The sequence below is a fragment of the Bubalus kerabau genome, chromosome 19, assembly GCF_029407905.1.
Source record: "Bubalus kerabau isolate K-KA32 ecotype Philippines breed swamp buffalo chromosome 19, PCC_UOA_SB_1v2, whole genome shotgun sequence".
Taxonomy (NCBI): Eukaryota; Metazoa; Chordata; class Mammalia; order Artiodactyla; family Bovidae; genus Bubalus; species Bubalus kerabau.
In genome coordinates this window covers 6,688,224-6,711,775 of record NC_073642.1, presented here as the reverse complement: position 1 = coordinate 6,711,775, position 23,552 = coordinate 6,688,224, and the positions used below count along the sequence as shown (strand labels likewise).

At 44.4% G+C, this 23,552-nt stretch overlaps 1 protein-coding gene across 4 annotated transcripts in view; it reads left to right on the top strand.

Annotated features, from left to right (window-relative positions):
- Positions 1–3,620, top strand: part of ASB7 (ankyrin repeat and SOCS box containing 7) — a 56,024-nt gene extending 52,404 nt beyond the window's left edge. For 3 of the 4 annotated variants that reach the window (XM_055556771.1, XM_055556774.1, XM_055556773.1), the window contains one exon: positions 268–3,620. In XM_055556771.1, the coding sequence (XP_055412746.1) occupies positions 268–407 (140 nt within the window). In that variant the 3' untranslated portion in view covers positions 408–3,620. The remainder of the gene's footprint in view (positions 1–267) is intronic. The other variant, XM_055556775.1, reaches the window with a different exon arrangement.
- Positions 3,621–23,552: the final 19,932 nt, after the last annotated feature.

The following is a 23,552-nucleotide window of genomic DNA, read 5'->3' as shown; positions in this document are numbered from 1 at the left end:
TTGACTAAAATCACTGATCCTTAGTGTCCCTATTTGTAAAATGGAAGTGAAACTACCCACCATCCAGGGCTGTGCAAAGGATCAGTGAGATGCCATGTAATGGTACCCAGGATGTATCCTCCTAGCTCGTCTCTCTGCTCCTTTGCATGTAAAGTCCGCAGAGAGGTACTTCCCAATGAAATAAAATATTCCTTTCAGAACCTTAAAGCCCTCCTTAAATGTTGTGTTTTGCAGCTTTGTAACATTTTCTTTTTTCTGTCTTTTTAGGACAGCCCAGAAACTTGCAGGACCTGTGCCGAATTAAAATTCGACAGTGTATAGGCCTTCAAAACCTAAAACTACTTGATGAACTACCAATTGCCAAGGTCATGAAAGACTACTTAAAACACAAATTTGATGATATCTGATACACAGAGAACTGTGAGCAAGATTAGGAGTTATATTCCAGATACTTAAAAGGCTTTTTGCCTTGCACAAAGTATATCCTATGCAATTTCTGATTTGCTGTGAAGTCAGAAAGCAGGTATACACTTACAGGTTTTTTTGTTTGTTTGGTTGGTTTTCATTGTAGGGGAGAGATTTTTTTATACACACACAGACACACACACACCACATGCTTGAAGGTCTTAATTTGGTTTCTTGGTCCAAGTTTAAGAGGTCCAAGCTTTCTATACAATATTGCATTTAAAACGATTGTTTTTCCAAAATGACACAAGCAAGTTTGGAGTGGAGAATTGACCCTTTCCAAATTTATGGTTTCATTGGCGTGCACAATATTATAAACCAGCAGAGCACTTGTTACAGTTTGGAGGCACAATTTCACCCAGGGCATCCAGGGTTCTACTGGAAAATGCCCTAAGAAATTTTTTAAGTAATGTTGTCACCTCATTCATTTTAATGAGTACAAATTGGCTGTTTCAAACTGTTCTTTTTCTAATTAACGTAGCTTTGGATGACTTAAACCCAGTCCCTCTGCTTTTTGTTGGTGTGCTCGTTTCTAACTTACTTTTTTAACAGCTGTAGTACACTACCCGGAGACGTTGAGTCTCAACTTCTGTCTCTAGTTGAATTGTGCTTTTAAAACAATTAGTGGGAAAGAAAATAACTTTATAAAGCCCGTGTATTCTGTTTTTAAAATAGTGCCTCCAGTGCAATACTCTTTCTGGTGTATTTTATCCATTATTTCACTTGATGTTCCTCATTCCACAGCTGGCTTTGACATGCCTGTGAGAACAGGAACTGCCACTTTAATTTTAATTGCAGAACATAGAGTCAGTTGCAATTTCCATTTTAAGCTTTGTCTTTTACTTCAGTTTAAGCAGAAAATTTCATGTCCTGGTGATAGAGTATTCCCTAAAAATAGCCAAAATACTGTTAAATCATTTGACTTTAATGGATAAATAATTTGGGATGGTTTCATGGTGTTTATTTCTTCCCAGTTGAAATAAAATGTCTAAAGGGTAAAATTTATAATGGGTGCACATTTGTAAGTCTGGTTAATTTCTAATATGCTAATTAAGCATTTCCTATCTATTTTAAAGTTATACACAGAGACGCTCTTCAGAACAGTTATTTTCTGGGTTGATCGGCATATTTTTGCAGTATAAACATAAATACGATAAAGTGTCAGTAAGAGTGGTTCCAGAGGTATTAGGAATCTGTGGAGATGCCCTTGGAAATGAGCCCTGTGCTTGATGTGACATCGTGTTAGTTCCAGAAGAAGCTTTAAAACTATCCCGGTATTGTTCTTAGTGCTTTGGGAAATTTCAGAATATTTACACACCAGTAATAAATTTATTATCAGAAGTTTACAAAATAAAGGGCTTATCTTATCGGAGTTTCTAGTTTTAAGTCATCAAGTATAAAGTTATTTCACCTGAAAAGTATAACTAAGTAGAATTAGGAGTCTCCTCTGGCTTTATCCTTTTTCAGAGCCGACAGTGATATTTCCTCAAGCACAAAATTTATTCTCTTGGATGTGGAGTAGCTCTGGCATCAGATGCCTGCTCTGCTGAGCCTGGCTTGGGAGCAGGTTTCTGAACAGTGGGGAGCTTCAAGGGGAGGGTGATGTGAGGGATCACAGATGGGGTACGTAGCCTCTTCCGCAGGGAACCACTCAGAGTGTGGCCAGTTTTGCAACCATCCAAAAACTGTAACTGGGATGTGATAGATAGAAATGGGTGTTCTGACTTTTTTTCCATAAAAATATCTCCAAAAAGTCATCTTCTGAGAGAGCGTCCTTGTGAAGCTAGGAGCTGAGCTGTGTTCTCTGAAAACCGATAACCAGGTCAGAGCTAAGACACACTTTTGGCATCGGGGACCTGGCATGGCCGGAAGTGGATGGCATTGCTGCACCCTGAACCTGGGCCAGGGAGGCAAGAACATGGGAAGGCAGGCAGAATCCTGTACTTTGAGCAGTGATGTTACTGTTATGTTCGCACAGGGCTCATCTCCTCATGTGTCTGTTAATTTATTCAGTTAGTTTAAAATGATTTTCTTTCCTCAGCCATTCAGAGATCTCCAAAACTAAGTTCACCACTGAGTTAGAGTCAGGAAATTCCAAGTAAAAAGATCAGATGAAGGTAAATTCTTTGCTGCTTAGACTTCAGAAAAGAAAAAATTATGAGAGCTCTTCCTGGAATCAGAATTTCTATTTAATGAAGAAGTGTATAATTCCATTATTTGAGGTTTGATTTTTCTGGAAACTTGAAAAGAATGTTTTATTTTTGTTGTTACTAGAATCCCAATCACATATCATCTTTAACAATAACTAAAATGTCTCAAAGTCAGTAACTGGTGGAATACAGGGAGGAATGTGCAGGTCTGCTCTCCAGTTTGATTGGCAGAGAAACACTCTGTAGTAACATAATGAGAACAAATGTTTTCAGAAAATCAACTGGTTTTTCCAGAATCTTGACTGAAATGTTCAGAATAGTATCAAATTTGTCACTTATCCTTCTATGTTCCTTTTGAAATTTATTATTTAAGCCTGTTACTAAACCTTTATAAAAATATATTTGGCAAGTACACCAAAGACACCAGCTCATAAAAGATTATGATCATTAATGAACTGCAAACCTCATCTTTTGCAAACGGAAGTTTTTTTTGTGTGTGTAAATATTTGTGTTTATAAATGTACAGCAGAGTAAGGGTGTTTTTTAGATTATTTAATTTCCATATTTCTAAACTATTTACTACAGAATAATCCACACTTGTTAGTTTGGAGGACTTGACAATTTTGTTTTTTTTAATTCATTATCAGTCATGCTTGGAGCAGCATTTCCGCTAGAGAATTCAGTGTTCTGGCAGTAGCAAGAGTACACATCTGGAGCATGAGGGAGTCTAGCTTGATTTGTCAGATACACACCCTACGAGATGAGAATGTGTAGTTTAATTACCACAGTGGACCATACAAAAACTGAGGTTCTAACTTTGGTGCAGAATTGCTCATCAGCCCAGAGTGTCATTGGGATGAGGCCCTTGGCCCACAGATTTAGCTCTCATGTAACTCCTAGTGTGTTATATCATAATGTATTTTGTTCTTCCTTTGTAATGTAAGTTTTGCTTTGGGTCAGTTTGAATTAAAAAAAAAAAAAAAAACACTTAAATCTGGTTTAAAACATAGTGGAACTGTGTTTTATTTGTAGTCTGCCTTAACTTTTTAACACTCCCAGCTATTTGGTCAAAAGAAAGTGAACTCTGTCTTTTATTCCTCAGCATTTTAGATAATTAAGAATTGGGTAAGAATGTAATACAGGAAACAGCACTGTTTCAGATCATTTAAGAATCCCCCCACCCTTGCCCTGCTTTTTAACACATTCTTCAAATACCCTCCAACAAAAGACTGTCTATCCCTTCTGCGTGTTGATCCGGCACTGAGCCTTTTGGGGCCAGATTCACCTCTGCCTCCTCTGACTGAGGACAGAGTTTGGACCACAGCATCAGAACAGTATATTCAGAACAGTATATTCAGTTAAACAATGAATTTGAGGTAGTTTATTAGCTTGCAAGAGATATGACAAAATGACTTTGATTTCATACTTCCTCTGTATCCCATAGCACAGCTTGACTTAGGAGAGGCCTCAGACTAATGAGTGATGGTGTGCTAAGAAGGGAGGGCAGACGACTTAGCACCTCGTGCAGAAACGCAGTGTTTTCAGCCATGGCCTTGTTACAGACTTGTCCAGGATTTGGCACAAATGGAAGCCAAGAATGGGACATTTGAAACTATTCCTGATGATCAGCAGGGGAGTTCAGATGTGAAAAATAGCTGTGTTGCTTGGAAATCTTGAGGTCATTACTTTTCCAATATGATGTAAGTAGTGTATTGTTTTTTCAGCTGAAAGACAATTTACAAAAATAGCTTACTAGCTATTGATAAAACAGATTATCTAGTTGATATAAAAAAAAAAATTTCCATGTCCCATGTAGTTGGGTTTCAAAGATAAAAGAAAGTGGACTTGTATCATTTTGTATTTATGTAACAATGTGGCTTTGTGTTCTCATAACACATCTTACAAATTTTGATGTTAGAATTTATATTAGCTTCAATACCAGTAAAGATGTTAAATATCCACTGCCAGATACTGTTATTTAGGTTAATGTAGACTCCTGAGATACAAAGACAGTTTGTCTTTATTTTATCATTATTTTGTCATTACCTATAAGGTTTATAGTAAGGTCTCTTAATTCTTAGATAAAAACAAAAAGGTCAACCAGCATATGGCTCTGCTGATAAATAGTTATCAAAGTCTTATATTTCTCTAAGATCATGGTACATTTTGTAGATATTTATCTTCCAGAAAAACTGATTTTTGAGTGACAGTTAACAATGCTCAATCCCACTTGAAAAGACTGAAGTCCTATGAGAGATCATCATTGTGTGAATAAAACCCAGAAGTGGCGGTGTTGTTGCAGTGCGTGAAGCCCTCCTGTGGAGTGTCTTCCACCAAGGGCTGCTGTTTCCATTTCTTACTCGCCTGTGCCCAGAGTGTCTGGTGCCGCGTTTCAGTTGTGCATCCACGGGCTCAGCGCTTTATCAATTCTGAAGATCCATAAACCATTAGAAGTAAAGGATCAGATTAAAGCAAAATACTTCTCCTCTGTTGCAGATATGGCCTCAAAAAAAATCATGTAATCATGTGTAGTTATTATATTTTATATTAAATCTTGGTTTGTTCCAGCATCTTAAAAATCACACTCGGAACCTTTTTTTATGTTTCCTTGTAATTAGGAAATTGTTTTAAATGCATAAAAGTAATTTATGTTATATTATGTAGTCATTAAGTGACTCACTTGCTGTGAAATAGTGTTTTATGAATCAGAAGTGAGATGGCTGCATTTGGACAAGGGGATCAGTTGAAGCTGAGCAGCTCAGTTATGTGATGAGTAGACTGACGCTTTGTGACCGACACAGAGGGAATCCAGCTGCAGATACTTCCTATTTTATCTGGCAAACAGACTCAGATTTTTCTTGCTTCTCAGTCTTGAACTAATGTTGCTTTTCTTCCTCTGATAGTTCTGGGTCAGGTCACCACTCAATTTTCTTTTTAAAAAAACACTTGTAGGGGTGGACTTACTGTACATGACCATTTTATATTTCTCTAGAGGTTTTCTAAGTTTTCCCTCTCTTGCTTCTGTCCCCTTAACCCTTTAGTGAAGTACACACGTGCACAAGGCATGGCCTCACCCAGTTGCATTTTTTAAGTTTTTGAGTTCCCTCCTTACATGGATGGAAATGCAGTTTAATATCATTAGGAAATATAGTGCAATACCATTTAAGAAGACTAATAAGTCTGGGCTACATCGTTTTCCATCTTGGGTAGCACCAGAGAACAAATTGCATTTCTTCCTTGTTTATTACCGATGTTCTTTTTTTTTTTTTTTTTACCACTGATGTTCTGAAGTTATTTTCTTTAAGTCCATTGCTCGGCGACCTCCTTAAGGACAGATCCTGGGCCTCATTGGCCTGGATCTCACACACTATTTGCTGGAAGAGCCATGGGTACATGTGGCAGTTGGTCGTCAGCCAGTTTATTTCCTGGAGCCTCCAAGGAGCCCAGGGCCCTGTGGACGGCAGCATCAGCATTTCTCAGCTCCAGATCTCGGGCACCTCCTGCCAGGACTGTGTTTTGCTGTTCCTTCCTCTCCTGCGCCCCCACCTTTCAGCCCTCCCCTCCCCTCGGTGACGTGGTCCCTGAGCAGCGGACCCCCGTGATCGTGACATGCAGGCACTGGGGTGGCAGACTTCCAAACAAGCCCCGGGACTCGTCGTGAGGCATTCTTCCCGCCGGGAGTTCCCCTCCCGGGGCCACCACTGCACTGAGCCTCTGAAGGCTCCCCTGCCTCCCCCTGCAAGTCCAGCGTACTGAGGTGTCTCCACAGGTCACGGCTGCACCCCCTCGTGTCTCCCGGCGGCTCGGTGGGGACTGAGGTGCAGCGCCCGGCCCGTCACCCTGGGTGTGCCCTCGCTCTCTCCCATGGGTGGTGTGGATGCCCTCCCTGTCTGGGGAGCGGAGGAGCCCTGCTGGCTACGGCGGCTCACCGTTGGTCCTTTGTGCTGTGCCTGCCTGGTCCTCTCGCGTAGTGGGCGCTCAGTCAGTATTCTTCACGTGAGTTAATCCAGTCCAAACCCTTTCTTTTACAGGCAGGGGAGCCCTTCTCTTACGGGTGGAGGACTGAGGTGGCTGGGAGCTGTGGCCCTGCCCCATTGGCGGGCCGTGAAGGCTCGGCTCCAGCTCCCCAGCCGTGGGGTCCTCGTGATTCTGGCCTGCCGGCGGCTCAGCCCTCACCCACGTCAGGTGTTTCTGTGGAACGGAACTCGGTCACTTGTTAACAGCAGTGATAGAATGAGATAACGTTTTGGCGAGAGTTGGCAGGGCTCATGACTTTATACCTTCTGGATTTAAAGCCCATGCATCCACAAGACCCTCTTAATTTCCTACAAAACACTTGCTGAGAGTTCCATCTTGGGCTTCACTATGCCTTTTTGAATAATCTTGACTGTAAGGAATTAGGTTTGGGGGGCACCCTTAGGAACAGCATTGCCAGCCTCTGGTTTTGCTTCATTCTGTGTTTACAAGGCCGGTTGAGTAACTGCGTGTATGAGGCTGCACAGAGATGCCAGTGATGTTTATACTCAGCTTGTTTGTTTCAGTTTTCATTACAGGCAGCTAAGAGATTGATCCACCACCATCTTTTCATCATATATTATGATCCCTCGCATTCACAGTGAGTGAGAGGAGTAGAGAGAGGAACTTGGGCGTTTTGACTTAGAATTAAGTTGAACTGAAATAAATAATATCCTTGTGTTACATAGCAGTTGTTATGTACACTTCAAAATAGGTGTTTCTTACCTAGAGGCCTCAGCTGAAATTCCTGTAAGAAGCTGATTGATCAGTTTATCTGTCAGATAATGATCTCCAGCAAATAGAAAGTAAGACTTGTTTGTTTAGATGTGGTGAGCTAAGTGGAGCTGCCGACTTGGAAGACGTCATTTGTTAGTTTACCCTGACTTATCAGTCCTTGAGGCTGAGGTAATTGATTCAAATATACTATCCATAGAACATTCTGAGGTCTTATGGTTAACATTACAGTGGCTACATCAGTATCAAGGTAGTCATTTCTCTTCCAGCTTCCTGTTAAACCCAGGCAAAGTCACCATACATCCCCACCCCTGGCAGGTGTTTCTAGAGCGTGAGGTGGAGGGGGTTAGGGCCTCCACCTGCGGATGTGATACCAGTGATGGAGAGATGCAAGTCCCTTGCCTCCTGCCTCTCCGTGTAGGTAGAGCGGGCCCCTCGGGAGGAATGTACCAGGTCCATGGCCACAGTCTGATGACAGACAAGGTGCGCCAGGAGCCTGGTTCTGAGCCAGGCGGAACTGGTAGCAGCCTTGCCTTGGGCCCTTTAAAAACTGCCGGACACTGCCTTGCCCGAGCCTGCACAGCTTTGCTACCGTGTCCTAACCCAGCGTGGCCTAGGAAGCAGCAACTTTGCTGGAGCCTGTTGAGAACATTTGTCTTTTGTCCTGATTCCTGCTAAGTCCGTCCTTAGGTATATCTGCTCCATAACCTGTAAATAACAGGTGTGTGATGCCATCTAGCCCAGAGGGATGTGTGTGTGGCTTAGAAAGAATGCCTGAGATTGGCAGTATGAGGTTCTGATGAAAGAAATGTGTTAGGAGAGTATGGATCTCTCCTCCCTAGGGAGGAGTGTGGGCCTATGGCCCCTCTGCAGAGAGGTCAGCTGTAGCAGGGCTTCTGTGTTGAGGGCCACCTGTGGACTTACAATAACTTGGGCTGGTCACATCCGGAGGGGATGGGAAGCTAAGGAGGTGATGGAGGGGGCTGATACCAGGTGTGAGTACCTGGAAGCTGATAGTCCTGTGGTTGGTGGGAGCAGAGGAGGGGTTCCACCCTGCTGGGCACTCAGCCTGTCCCAAGCTGGTGTCCCTTGGGGCGGCTTCTCCAAGACATTCCTGTCCCAGCCGTGAGGATGCCCTTCCCGTCCAGGCCTAGTTGAAGGGATCACCCTGCAGTTCTTTGCGGGGAGAACGTAGTCTGCGTGTCCATCTGCCACACCAGAAGCGTCTGGGAGGCAGGGATCTGGCCTTGCCTTAGGCTTTGTGGCCCAGCAGGACCAAGACCTGTGAGGAGGCAGGCAGTGATTCCCAGATGTTTGGGGAGTGAGGAGGCAGGTAGATAGCCCCTTCACAGCCCTGGGGCCAGGTAAGAAAGCTCGAAGGGAACCGACGCTCGACTTGTTGCATGGGCTCTGCTGCTCCGCACTTACTCTCGCTCAGTTCTTACCTCCCCTCTGCTCTGTGGGTGTCTTGGTCGTTTTCACAGTGAGAAGGCTGACCTGGAGTCCTCCCACTCTGGTCTCCCCCCAGCTCTGCTGGGCCCAGGTTTTCATGTCTCCTCGCTACAGGAGCTTCCCTGAGCCTCCCAACAGGAGGCTCCCCTTCCCCAGACTCCCTGCCTCTCTCATCACAGCTACCAGCTGCTGTTTTTCCTCTGTGCCTCTGCTCCTCAAGTTCTTCATGCAGAACTAGGAAACCCCCTTCAGGATGTGCAGATGTGTGTGTGCATACACGACTTTTCCAGGGAGGAGGGTCTGGGCCGGCGTGTCCTCAGTAGCTCCCTAGTGTCAGAACCAGCATACTGGCTGACCGCTGGAGCAGTTCTGAGCATCTGTCTACCTGCCAGCCCAGTACCAAGGGCAGCTCACCCACCACCTTGGGGGTCCTGCCCGAGGGCCACACTGAGGTCAGTGACAAGCGTAGTGCAGACCTCCTGCCTCCAGGGTGCAGAGTCCCTCTCGGGCCCTGACGGCTAGGGCTTGAGGGCTGCTCCCTGGGTGCCCTTCTCCCCCACCTTGTCATTTCCTTGCTTAACTGTTTCCATATTGGTCCTGAACCAGGGACTGCCTGCAGTGAGAAGGAGGGGCAGAGAGACCTATGAACCTGGAGGGGACCTGGAGGTCCCATGCCACAGACCCAGGAGGAGAGGCTGCCAGCCTTGTCTGCAGCCTGGCAGCAGGGGTGTGGGCTGGGCCAGCCTCCGGTTGCCACGCGCTCAGTCCTCTGCGGGCTCCCGTGTTGTCTCAGGGCTGGGATGGAAACAGGAGCAACCTGGAGGGTCCTGGGGTGAGCCTTGATGTTACTCATCTGCCTGAGGCCACCCAGAGGGTCCCTGTTGCCAGCATGGGCCCTGCAGGGGCCCACGGCAAGCAGGACCAGGGGATGGCAACTCGGTTCCCACTCTTGAGCCAGGTTGGCTCCCCGAAGTATGTAACCCCTTGTTTTTGACACTTCCGTGCATTAAGATAAAAGGGCAAGTACACAGGCTCCAGTATGGAACATCTAAACCACATATTATTCTGTAGAAGCACTTACTCATAAAGCCTATAATTAACTGCCTAGTTTCATGGAAATGCTTGATGTTTAGGAAGTTATTAGCAGGTTCCAGAAAAAAAAAAAAAAAAAAAAAAAAACCTAATCTGACCTGAGATTAACTAATACCATTACTACCTTCTTCATTTAAAATGTTTATAAATTAAAATGTTCTTCAATCACCTGTTTCAGTGGATTCAATGGACAGAAGTAAAATGCCTGGTTAGTAGAAGCTCATCATTACATGATAGATAAGTTGAGCTGTTCCACCAGTCAGACTGGACCCTGGTAACGGTAATAAAGCTCCTGAGAGCAGTTCTTGGGTCTTCCTGATGCAGCCGAACCCCAGCCTAGTGCTGCTGGGAGGTTCCTGACACAACCTTCACAGACTCCACCCTCATGTTCTTTACTGAGATGTTTACAAAGTCAGGTAAAGTTTGGAAATGATCAGTGGAGGACTGCTTCCCCATTCAACACATATTTTTGGATCATCTGAAAGGGGCCAGCATCATGCCAGCACCAGAGCCAGCCAGCATGGGAGCCCAGATGATGAGGAGTGTGCCTGGGAGCAGAAGTGGGGCTGCGGTGGGAAGCCCAGGTGTGTGGAGACTGGGTAGGGCTGTGTGTGACTGAGGACCTCCACGTTCTAAATTCAAAATGTGCACAATTCCCGGGGTATGGAATTCTGGTGCGCCACTGTGTGCATTACTGGGTGTGGGGCTCAAACTTGAGTGGGCAGCAGAATTCCCTGGAGGACTAGTTAAAATATTGCCGAGCCTTCCACAGTTTCTGATGCCTTAGGGCTGGGATGGAGCCTGAGAATCTGCAATTCTAATACAGATAACGTACATACTGCTGGTTTGGAGACTCCCTTAGAACCACTGCATTTGAGTATTATATCTAGGCTCTTCCATGGCAAATAGGAGAGAATGAGAAAAATCCAACAGTTAATATGAGATGTTACAGAAACCGCCTACCTACTTGTCCATGGTTTTGTGTATAGAAGTTCTAGTGATTCTTAGAAGCCACATGTGAAATGAGTCCCCTTGTTTTATAGGCTTCAGCAGTACGTGAACTGAGAACTTCCAGATGTACAAGCTGGGTTTAGAAAAGGCAGAGAAACCAGAGATCAAATTCTCAACCTCCACTGGATCATGGAGAAAGCAAGGGAGTTCTGCTTCATTGACTCCACTAAAGCCTTTGACTATGTGGATCACAACAAACTGTGGGAAATTCTTAAAGAGATGGGAATTCCAGACCATCTGACCTGCCTCTTGAGAAACCTGTAGCAGGTCAAGAAGCTACAGTTAGAACCAGACATGGAACAACTGAGTGGCTCAAAACTGGGAAAAGAGAACAAGGCTGGATATTGTCACCTGCTTATTTAACTTATATGCAGAGTACATCATGCTAAAGGCTAGACTGGATGATTCACAAGCTGGAATCAAGATTGCCGGGAGAAATAGCAACAACCTCAGATAGGCAGAGAATACCACTTTAATGGCAGAAAGTGAAGAGGAACTAAAGAGCCTCTTGATGAGGGTGAAGAGAGTGAAAAAGCTGGCTTAAAACTCAGCATTCAAAACCTAAGGTCATGGCGTCTGGTCCCATCACTTCACGGGAAATAGATGGGGAAACAGTGGAGGCAGTGAGAGACTTTATTTTCTTGGCTCCAGAATCACTGCAGATGGTGACCACAGCCATGAAATTAAAAGATGCTTGCTCCTTGGTAGGAAAGCTATGACCAACCTAGACAGCATATTAAGAGGCAGAGACATCGTTCTGCCAACAAAGGTTCATCTAGTCAAAGCTATGGTTTTTCCAGAAGTCATGTATGGATGTAAGAATGTTGGACTATAAAGAAGGCTGAGCACCAAAGAATTGATGATTTCAAACTGTGGTGTTGGAGAAGACTCTTGAGAGTCCTTTGGACAGCAAGGAGATCAAACCAGTCAATCCTAAAGGAAATCAACCCTGAATATTCATTGGAAGGACTGATGCTGAAGCTGAAGTTCCAATACTTTGGCTACTTGATGTGAAGAGCTGAATCATTGGAAAAGACCCTGATGCTGGGAAAGATTGAAGGCAGGAGGAGAAGGGGGCAGCAGAGGATGAGATAACATTATTGACTCGATGAACAAAATTCTTAAAGAGATGGGAGTAACAGACCACCTTACCTGTCTCCTAAGAAACCTGTATGTGGGTCAAGAAGCAACAATTAAAACTGGACATGGAACAACAATGGACAATGAACATGAATTTGAGCAAACTCTGGGAGATAGTGGAGGACAGAGGAGGCTGGTGTGCTACAGTCCATGGGGTCGCAAAGAGTCAGACATGACTTAGCGACTGAACAACAAGCAAGTTTATGGGTAGCCTTGAATAGCTCTCTATGTGTTCTGTGATCAAAGATTACAAATCTTTCCTACCACATGACAAGCTGACTGTACGTCTAGGCCTTTATGTCTCTAATTATCTTTTGCAACTGCCTAATTTAAGTTGGGCACAGACAAAACCAATAGCCTGTAGTTCTATTGTCCTGCTGTTATTATTCTTAAACCTAGTTTAGCAGCTTGTAGATAATATGTCTGCCAAACATTAATCATGACAGCCCTGGCCTGCTCGGGGGTGGGGGAGACTGACTCTGGCTGCTCCAGCCAGCATGTGCCTCGGCACTGCCCACAAGGCAGGTGGCCAACGGTGCGTCCCACAGATGTGAGAAGGACAAGCAGCATTTTCCGAAGTGCTGATGGCAGGTGGTCAGGCTGGGTGCAGCCTGAGGTCCCAGGGTGGCCGGAGGGAAACCCAGCACCCACGAACCCTTACCCAGCCCATGGATGCAGCCTGGGCTTCTTGGGGGCTAAGCTGTCATTCCCTACTTTAAAAAAGGAAATCAAACGAATCAGCTAGGAGATGAATGTAGGTTTGCACCCAGTGCGGCTGCTCCCAGCCCAGGAGCCACTCTGAGAGCCACCAATATGGAGTCATCCTAGGATGTCTTCTGCCCGCTAAAAAGAAGAATCGGTTACGTTTAAAAAAAAAAAAGTTTTATCGAGGTGTAATTGTTATAGAAAACTTGCACATTTTATTGTTTACAACATGATAGGTTTGATTGTTATCACTGGAAAGTGGAAAAACAGAGAACTTGGAAATGTCCCAAGTGTCTCCTACAGACAGGTAAGGAGCAGCCCAGGTTACAGTCCTGAGGAGCGGACGGCCGTCGGGGGGAGAGACAGGTTGGAACCGACGAGGCAAGGACAGTGCAGAGTGGCATCCCCAGTGAGGACCTCCCCGAGGGGATCTCAGCCCACTCCGAGCTCCGAACCCTGGCTGGGCAGGTCTTGGGATGGTGACTGCAGGCAGCCTGTGCCCTGCCAGCCACGTGGACTCCTAAGGAGGGTGCAGTGGCTGAGGCGGAGTTAGAGGGCCAGATCCTTTATCAGGTGAAGAGGCTTCATGAAATATGTAGGGCCTTTGAATTCTTGGAAGGATTTTACCAGTCCTGTTCTCCAACCCCTGTATCTCCCAATATGTCTAATCTAGTCTTTTCCTCGGAGAAGGCAATGGCACCCCACTCCAGTACTCTTGCCTGGAAAATCCCATGGATGGAGGAGCCTGGTGGGCTGCAGTCCATGGGGTCGCTAGGAGTCGGACACGACTGAGCGACTTCACTTTCACTTTTCACTTTCATGCATTGGAGAAGGAAATGGCAACCCACTCCAGTGTTCTTGCCTGGAGAATCCCAGGGACAGGGGAGCCTGGTGGGCTGCCGTCTCTGGGGTCGCACAGAGTCCGACACGACTGAAGCGACTTAGCAGCAGCAGCAGCAGCAGCAGTCTTTTCCTAAAGGGTGATGCAGGGGAATCCCCAGCCTGGTGGTCCAGAGTCACAAAGACCCTGGCCTGCTGTGATATTGGTTTTATGTATTTGGGATCTGGCTTGGGGAGAGGTCACATGAATATGACAAAAATTTAGATGTCTAGGTCATGGGTACATGGGTGTTTGTGCTATTATTCTCTGAGCTTTCATTTAACATTTTACCAAATAATCAAAAAGAAAAGTCATTTTCTTGCCCCCTTGATGGTAGATTCTTTGCAGACTGGGTCTGCTTTGTCCTCAGTTTTTGGATTCCCACACAGAGACTGGTTCATTGCTAACAACCACTTGTTAGGTAGAAGTTTTGGTCCATTTGAGTTGAGGAAAGTGCCTCCTAAAATTCTTCAGTTGTTAGTGTGGAGAGGCGTCTCTCTTGGCACACGGTAGGAGGACCTGGTGCCTCCTACCGCTGCAGTCAGCCCTCTAGTGATCGAAGCGGGAGGGGTCAGGAAGCTGCCTTCCCCATGTTTAAAGCTCTGGGAAGAAGAGGGAAACGCAAGTGACCAGTGCAGTGAGAAAGCAGGAAGGCCACAGGAAAGCCCCAGACAGAGCGCTGGGAAGGAGCACTGCTAGTTTCAGCTCCCGAGATGCTGCTGCCCTTTCTTTCTGATTAGCTTGCTGGAGACAGAAAAGGTCTGTGACTTGGGCGTCACATGGCCTAGGTTTAACTGGCTTTGCTGGTAAGTGGTTGTATGACCCTGGGCAAGTTGTTTGCCAAAAATAGAGGAACTGAGCTGAGAGCTCCTTCACCTGCCACGACCGTCTGATTCTAAAATGGCAGAGAAGACAGGACCGGGGAGAATAGGCACCCAGGCGATGGACCCGGCCACGGGCTACAGCCTGCGGCGGGCATTCCTTTCCTCGTCCCCACCCAGACTGTTACTGCAGCTTCTTAGAGGTGCTTTCTGAAAACACTGGAATCCATGTTCTGGGGTCCGAACCGCTCTGGCAAAGGGTTTAACACCATAAAACTCACTTTGTAAAAGTGCAACAGCTGTGATAAATAAGCTTAAGCCTCAGTAATCACTTTTTCACTTTTACCAATTACGCTAGGCTGCCTTGTGACAGAAGTTAATACCAAGGAAGAATTTTAAAGAAGCCTCATTTTCCTTGTCTAATTAAATTAAATACTTGAAAGGTGATTCACATGTTGATTCCCCCCTCCATTAGTCAACTGAAAATTACAGGATCTTTTAGAAGCTGGAGCCCCGTGACTGCCCTGCTCAGCCTCCAGGGTCAGGGAGCCCTCACCCCTGGACACTCTCCTGCCGGCATCCCAGCCACCCGTTTTTGTGTGCAGATGTCCGTGGTGGGGCTCGGGCCACCACTGCACAGGAGAATTTACGGAGCGCGTGCTTGTTAGTTTTTAATCCTTCCACAAAAAGGCACTAGATGCCTTTGTTTCCAGGTGTTTGATATTCCCACCACGCGGCAGGTCTCTCTATACCGAGAAACCAGGACAGCCTCGTCCTTCCCGTCTGTCTTTGTTGTAAACTCGTAAGAGAATTCACCTGGATTGAGAGTCAAGTCAAAGTCTCTAGTCTTCCTTCAAGGTGACAATCTGGATAATTTAAATGCAGTAGATCCTGGCAATTTTATTTCAACAGTGCCACCCAGATGCTGTACTTTGAAACTTGAAATGGTTTTCTTTATTTTCTGGTTTTACACTGTGCTTTCTGCTCCTTTTTTCTGAGATAGCACATAAGCATGTGTAGAAAGTGTAGCATGCTCCACACTGGTATTTTCTTGAACACAAAGTGGGCCCTGGGGAGCATCAGGGAGCCTGGCTGATGGCATTGAGTATGGGTGAGCTTGCTTACCCAAAAGTTTGAAGAGTCCTCATCAGTAAAGTGACTATCTGGTGTAAGTTTTCATGATTGGATCAAATTACTCACCAGTTTTCATGCTACATTTCCAGGTTGTCCCTCCTGATGTATACAATAATTTTGTGTGTGTTTCAAAAAGTCCTTGGTATTTCAAAATGAGTGTACACCCTTAAAATGTAAACAATAAATATGTATTAAGTAAGAATTGGAAGTCCTTTCTCTTTTCCTCCCAGTGGTAACTATGCAGTATGAATTCTAACAGGTCTTTCCCTATGAATTTAGTTTTACAAAAATGATCTTTCTGCAGTTTATCTCTACTCATAGAGACCCTTTCATGTTACCACGTTTGGATGTATAGATGTACCTAATTCTTGTTAATGGCTTAATAACATTCTGCATTCAATTTTTTTCCTTTTATGTATATTAAGCACCTTCCATGTGCCAGGTGCTTCTCCAGGGACTGGGGTTATAGCAGAAACTATTTTGTATTGTCTGTTTTTTGCTAATTTCTTTCTAGAATCCAAAGTATCCAATCTACGTCTCAATCACTATATCATCAAGAGCTTTTATTTTCTCAGGCTGAAATTTGCTTAATGTGTGTTTTAATTGTCTACATTAAACTGTGAGCCCCATGAAATCAATGGCATTGCCTATCTTATTCACTGATACAACCCCAGCACTAAAAACAGTATTATTTGACAAATACTAGCAGCTCGAAACCTATTGAGTCTCTGCCTAGCTGAATGGACATGGGGATGGACACATAGGTAAATAGACGATTCATGTGTTTCCCACGGATAAGGAACCACGGGAAGAAGTAGAACTGCTCACTGATCCCTCTCTTGGGCTTCCTTAAACTTCCAGAATAGTCCGATGAGATTTAGTCTTATTTCTATTTATTATATTTTTATACAGGTGTGTATTTACCCATTCTTTTATCTCCATAGCCTTTGATTTATGCAGACCCTCATGAAATGGCAACTGGAATACCATTCCAGTATTCTTGCTTGGAGAACTCCATGGACAGAGGAGCCTGACAGGTTACAGTCTCTATGGGATCGCAAAGAAGTAGGACACAACTTAGTGACTAAACAACAGCAACTCAGTAAATATATATCATGTATTTGTATATATTACCTACATAATACAATATACCTAGAATATAGCAGGCAGTAATTTATATATTTGAGTTTGAGTAAACTCCGGGAGTTGGTGATGGACAGGGAGGCCTGGTGTGCTGCGATTCATGGGATCGCAAAGAGTCAGACATGACTGAGTGACTGAACTGAACTGAATATAAATTAGCAGTAATTTATATATGTATATGTATAATACATGCTATCAGTTTAGTTCAGTTGTTCAGTGGTGTCCAACTCGTTGCAACCCCATGAACTACAGCATGCCAGGCTTCCCTGTCCATCACCAACTCCCAGAGCTTGCTCAAACTCTGAGTCTGTCCATCGAGTCCATTAAGTCTGTGATGCCATCCAACCATCTAATCCTCTGTCATCCCCTTCTCCTCCTGCTTTTAATCTTTCCCACCATCAGGGTCTTTTCCAATGAGTCAGTTCTTTGCATCAGGTGGCCAAAGTATTGGAATTTCAGCTTTAGCATCAGACTTCCAGTGAATATTCTGGGCTGATCTCCTTCAGAATGGACTGGTTGGACCCCCTTGCAGTCCAAGGGCCTCTCAAGAATCTTCTCCAACACCACAGTTCAAATGCATCAATTGTTTGGCACGCAGCTTTCTTTATAGTCCAACTCTCATATCCATACATGACTCCTGGAAAAACCACAGCTTTGACTAGATGGACCTTTGTTGGCAAAGTAATGTCTCTGCTTTTTAAAATGCTGTCTAGGTGGTCATAGCTTTTCTTCCAAGAAGCAAGTGTCTTTTAATTGCATGGCTGTGGTCACCATCTGCAGTGATTTTGGAGCCCAGAAAGTAAAGCCTCTCAGTGTTTCCATTGTTTCCCCATCTATTTGCCATGAAGTGGTGGGACCAGATGCCATGATCTTTGTTTTTTGAATGTTGGATTTTAAGCCAGCTTTTTCACTCTCCTCTTTTACTTTCATCAAGAGGCTCTTTAGTTCTTACTAAATACTATAATACATATTATACACTATAATACATATAATACATATTATACTAAGGGAATATAGCAGACCCTTAGTAAATATTTGTAGACTGAATAAATAAGTGAAATGTTTCTATTTATTATTATACTCAGTGAGTATAATAACAATGTTTCTATTTATTATTATACTCAAATAATAAGTATAATAGCTTGCTTCAGTGTTCAGAGGACTGAACTCCTACATGAGGACATTTTCTCATGTTCACATAACCAAGTACAGGAACTGGGCAATATTTGATTTCACTTGGTATTTGAGGTACCATCTTTGGTTTGTGCCTGGCCCATTTTATGTATGCATTTATTAATAAATGCTAGCCTCCACACAACCGAAGAACTAGAACACCGATAATAGCATTCATTGACATCTGTGCCCCTCCCTCATCCTCAGAAGTCACCTCTGACCTGCCCTGGGATTTTATAACACTGCTCTTTGCTGTTTCACTAGTACAGTCGGCCCTCTGTATCCTCAGATTCCAAATCTTCAGATTCAACCAATCATGGGTGGAAAACAGTTGGAAGAAAAAAATTCCAGAAAGTTTCAAAAATCAATACTTGAATTTGCTACTCACCAGCAATTTTGTACATAGCATTGACACTGTCCTGATGACTATGTACCTAGTATCTACATTGTATTAGATATTATAAATAAAGTATAGAGGAAGATGTGCAGTCAATGATATGCAAATACTATGCCATATTATACAAAGGATGTGAGCATTCCTGAATTTTGCTTTCTTCTGAGTCTTGGAACCAGTCACCCACAGGTACTGAGAGATAACTGCTGTAGTGAAATCCTGTATATGTGCTTGCAGAAATTCTTTCTCCACTGTTTTTCAGAAGGGAAGTAGTGGAATGTGTCTTCTAATTACAGCCAGTTCCCCATCCTTTTAAAAAAATTTTAGTTTAAAAATATTTTACCTCTTATTTATTTTTATTCTCTTGGTTTTCTCTGTATTTTTATTTTGCTTATTTTCCCACCAGCTTTTTAACATCAATGTCTTCACATAAAAAAGTAGAAAAAATTCTATGATAAATACATCCATGTATACCCAACAACTGTGAAGATTGTAACATCATTGCTTTATCCCTGTGTGTGTACACATATCATTTAAAAGTTGTGGACATCATAACAATTCACCTATAAATACTCTATCCTGCAAGAATAAAGACATTATTCAATATAAACATATGCCAACATCATTCCTAAGAAAATAATGGTGATCCATATTCTAATGTCATATCCATGTGATCTTTTTGGTTAGTTTTCTGTCACTGTGGTTTTCCTTCTGTCTGCCCTCATGAGAGGCTTGTGCAAGCTTCCTGATGGGAGGGGCTGACTGTGGGAAAAACTGAGTCTTACTCTGGTGGGCAAGGCCATGCTCAGTAAATCTTTAATCCAATTTTCTGCTGATGGGTGGGGCTGTGTTCCTTCCCAGTCTCAGCCAGAGACTCCCAAACACAGGCAGGTCTACCTCAGTCTCTTGTGGGGTCACTGCTCCTTTCTCCTGGGTCCTGGTGCATACAAGTTTTTTTGTTTGGTTTGGTTTGGTTTTTTCTGTCCCCTCCAAGACTCTCTATTACCCAGCCCCGTGGAAGGTCTGTAATCAAATCCCACTGACTTCAAAGTCAGATTCCCTAAGGATTCTCAGTCCCCTTTCCCAGACCCCCAGGTTGGGAAGTCTGTTGTGGATCCCAGAACTTTCTTAACAGTGCTAGAATACTGTATGGATCACAACAAACTGTGGAAAATTCTAAAAGAGATGGGAATACCAGACCATCTTACCTGCCTCCTGAGAAACCTGTATGCAGGTCAAGAAGCAACAGTTAGAACCAGACATGGAATAACGAACTGGTTCAAAGTTGCAAAAGGAGTATGTCAAGGCTGTATATTGTCACCCTGCTTATTTAACTTATACGCAGAGTACATCATGTGAAATGCCAAGCTTGATGAAACTCAAGCTGAAATTAAGATTGTTGGGAGAAATATCAATAACCTCAGATATGCAGATGATGCCACCCTTATGGCAGCAAGGGAAGAGGAACTAAAGAGCCTCTTGATGAAGGTGAAAGAGGAGAGTGAAAAAACTGGCGTAAAACTCAACATTCAAAAATGAAGATCATGGCATCTGGTCCCATAACTTCATGGCAAATAGATGAAAAACAATGGAAACAGGAAAAAATAAAACAGATTTTATTTTCTTGGTCTCCAAAATCACTGCAGACAGTGGCTGCAACCATGAAATTAAAAGAAGCTTGCTCCTTGAAAGAAAAGCAATGACAAACCTTGTTCAGTTCACTTGCTTAGTCATGTCCAACTCTGTGACCCCATGGACTGGAGCACGCCAGGCTTCCCTGTCCATCACCGGCTCCAAGAGGTTGCTCAAACTCATGTCCATTGAGTCGGTGATGCCATCCAACCATCTCATCCTCTGTCATCCCCTACTCCTCCTGCCTTCAATCTTTGCCAGCATCAGGGTCAGGTTGGAGAAGACTCTTGAGAGTCCCTTGAACTGCAAGGAGATCAAACCAGTCAATCCTAAAGGAAATCAGTACTGAATATTCATTGGAAGGACTGAAGCTGAAGCTACAACACTTTGGCCACCTGATGTGAAGAACTGATTCACTAGAAAAGACCCTGATGCTGAAGAAGAAAAACCTAGAGAGCCTGTTAAAAGGCAGAGATGTCACTTTGCTGTCAAAGGTCCATAGAGTTAAATCTGTTGTTTTTTCAGTAGTCATGTATGAATATTAGAGTTGGACCATAAAGAAGGCTGAGCACCAAAGAATTGATACTTTCAAACTGTGGTGCTAGAGAAGACTCTGAGTGTCCCTTGGACTGCAAGGAGATCAAACCAGTCAATCCTAAAAGAAATCAACCCTGAATATTCATTGGAAGAACTGATGCTGAAGCTCCAATACTTTGGCCACCCGATGTGAAGCACCAGCTCATTAGAAAAGACCCTGATGCTGGAAAAGATTGAGGGCAGGAGGAGAAGGGGACGACAGAGGATGAGATGGTTGGATGGTGTTACTGATTCAATGGAGATGAGTTTGAGCAAATTCTGGGAGATAGTGAAGGACAGGGAAGCCTGGCGTGCTGCAATCCATGGAGTTGCAAAGAGTCGGACACAACTAAGCAACTGAACAATAGCAAATGTAATATCTAGACCATATTCTGATTTCCTCAGTTACCACAAGAATGTCTGTTGTAACTATTTTGATATTTTTAATCAGAATTTAATCTATGCATTAAATTTAACTGTGTTTATGCATCACATTTAACTGTGTCTCTTTTAGTCTAGAACACTACCTTATCTATGTATTATTGATTTTTAGTTTCCTGAGTAAAGAGTCTAGAAGAGTTGCCTTAGAGAATGTTTCATAATCTGGATTTGTGTGACTATTTATTGTTTATGTTATTTAGCTTGTTCATCATCTACTGTTGATATTTCCTGTAAGCTGGAGGTCAGTCTGACAGCTAGGCTGGAGTCAGGGTAAATATTTCATAGACGATGCTGTGTACCAGAAGACATTTTAAGAGTTTTGTCTCTAAAGGCAATTGAAAGTAGACAGCTCCTAGGCCTCACAGAAAGCCAACTAATCTTGCATTTAACAGGCAAGGATCATTTCTACCCTAGGAAAGTCTTAATGAGGAAAGCATCTGGCCACTTAGCGAAGGCTGGGAATGGCTTGTGTCCCTTCCAGGAACTAGACAGTATTTGGGGATGCTCAGCACTGCACCCAACTCGCATTTCCTTTCCCCACTTGTTTACTCTGAGCTGGAGTGAGGTGAGGCAGCAGGCCAGCCTGTGGAGGGACGGCCTGGCCAGGCCTGTTTGTTTGGGTTTGGAGGGAGGGTTTGTTCCTCGTTGCTTTAAACATGGTGGTTTTTTCTCCCACTCCCCGACCCACCACTGCCTCTGTTTCTCTAATCATGTGTTTCATCTCTTAGGCCAAACACTGAATAAAAAAGTGAATGGATGACTGAAGCTGGTTGGTCCCATAGAGGTAGAGCTGAGGAGACTTACTTGAAAATTCCTTTCCTTAGGTTTTAAATTCTGTGACTCAGACTTTCTTGTGTTTACACACACACACACACACACACACACACACACACACACACCCAGAAATGTACTGCCCTGCATTTGGTCTATCTGAGCCCTTGGCTGACATCCCCGGGGGGCATTTCTAACGATTTACCCGGAACTTGGATGACATGCCACCACTGGTTGGGTTTTGATGGAAGCCACCTGAGCACATTTCACAGTGAATGGTGTTCTCCACTCAGACGAAGGCCACTGAGGCTTTAGGACATTCTGTGCTGCTCATAGAAGGCAATGGCACCCCACTCCAGTACTCTTGCCTGGAAAATCCCATGGACGGAGGAGCCTGGTGGGCTACAGTCCATGGGGTTGCGAAGAGTCAGACATGACTGAGCGACTTCACTTTCACTTTTCACTTTCATGCATTGGAGAAGGAAATGACAACCCACTCCAGTGTTCTTGCCTGGAGAACCCCAGGGATGGGAGAGCCTGGTGGGCTGCTGTCTATGGGGTCGCACAGAGTCGGACACGACTGACGTGACTTAGCAGCAGCAGTGCTGCGCATGTTGCCAGGGCGTTGGGTTCCTTCGCAGCCCATCTGAAGAAGGACAGTCAAGTATGTCCTTACCTAAGCCAAGTAGCACCACCCAACCAAAACCCATAGCAGTCTGGCTTGAGAAACTTAATGGTGCATGAAAGCCGCACCCCTCCCCCATCCCCCTAGAAAACCAGAGGTTGGTTTTACTAGAATTACCCTAACTTGTCACTGTGGTGCATTGAGTCACAGCAGTGGGGTTGAGACCCGCTGAAGCACAGACAGGCGGTGACGGACAACATGGAGCCTGTCGGCTGACGCTGTAGACCGTGAGAGCACGGCCTGGCAGCTCAAGCTGGTAGCATCACTGTCAGAGCACGCTGGCTCTCTCTGACAGGGCTTCCAGCCTTCTGCTGAGAAGAGTCAGCGGTCTGTGGGCCCCACAAGGACTTGCTAGGCCTCCCTCAGGGTGGGCCCAGCCCTGACACCATCCTGTGTGTGTTTGGAGAGCAGGAGGAACATGTTGCTCCCCTTCTGGGCAAAGCCAGTCCTGACAAGGCAGGCTTGTATCAGTGGTGTTTGTATTTTCTGAACCCTAAATCAAGATGTATGGTCCCTCAGTGGGTTTTGATGCTTTAAAGGAATCTGGGAGGCAGAGCTTGAGAAAGAATATTTTCTAACTGAAATGTGAACTTCTGCAACATTTTAGCAGCTTATGAGGTTTCAGGTTCAGAACATTTGGAATTGCAACTTTTCTGGAGAATCCTGGATGTTGGTCACTGTGAGTTTACACAGACTGGGTGCATAAACAATAGAAATGTACTGTCTTCCAGTTCTGGAGGCCAGAAGTCAGATCCAGGTGTCAGGAGGGTTGGTTCCTTCTGGAGTCTGTGAAGAGCATCTTTCCAGGCCACTCACAGCTTCAGGTGGTTTGCTGGCCATCCTGGCGGTCCTTCGCTGGCTGAAACACTGCTCTGATTTCCACTCTTATCTTCTCATGGTGTCCTCCTTAGAATGTGTGTTTTTCTGCATCCGAGTTTTCCCATTGCATAAGGACACCAGTCATACTGGATTAGAGCCCACCCTAATGACCTCCTCTTGGTTCAATCTGCAAAGCCCCTGTTTCCTGATAAGTACATTCTGGGGAGTACTGGGGGTTAGAACCTCAACATAGGGATTTGAGCGGGACATGCAACTCAGCCTATAACTCTCACCATGTTAAGCCGCCTGCCTGGGGCCT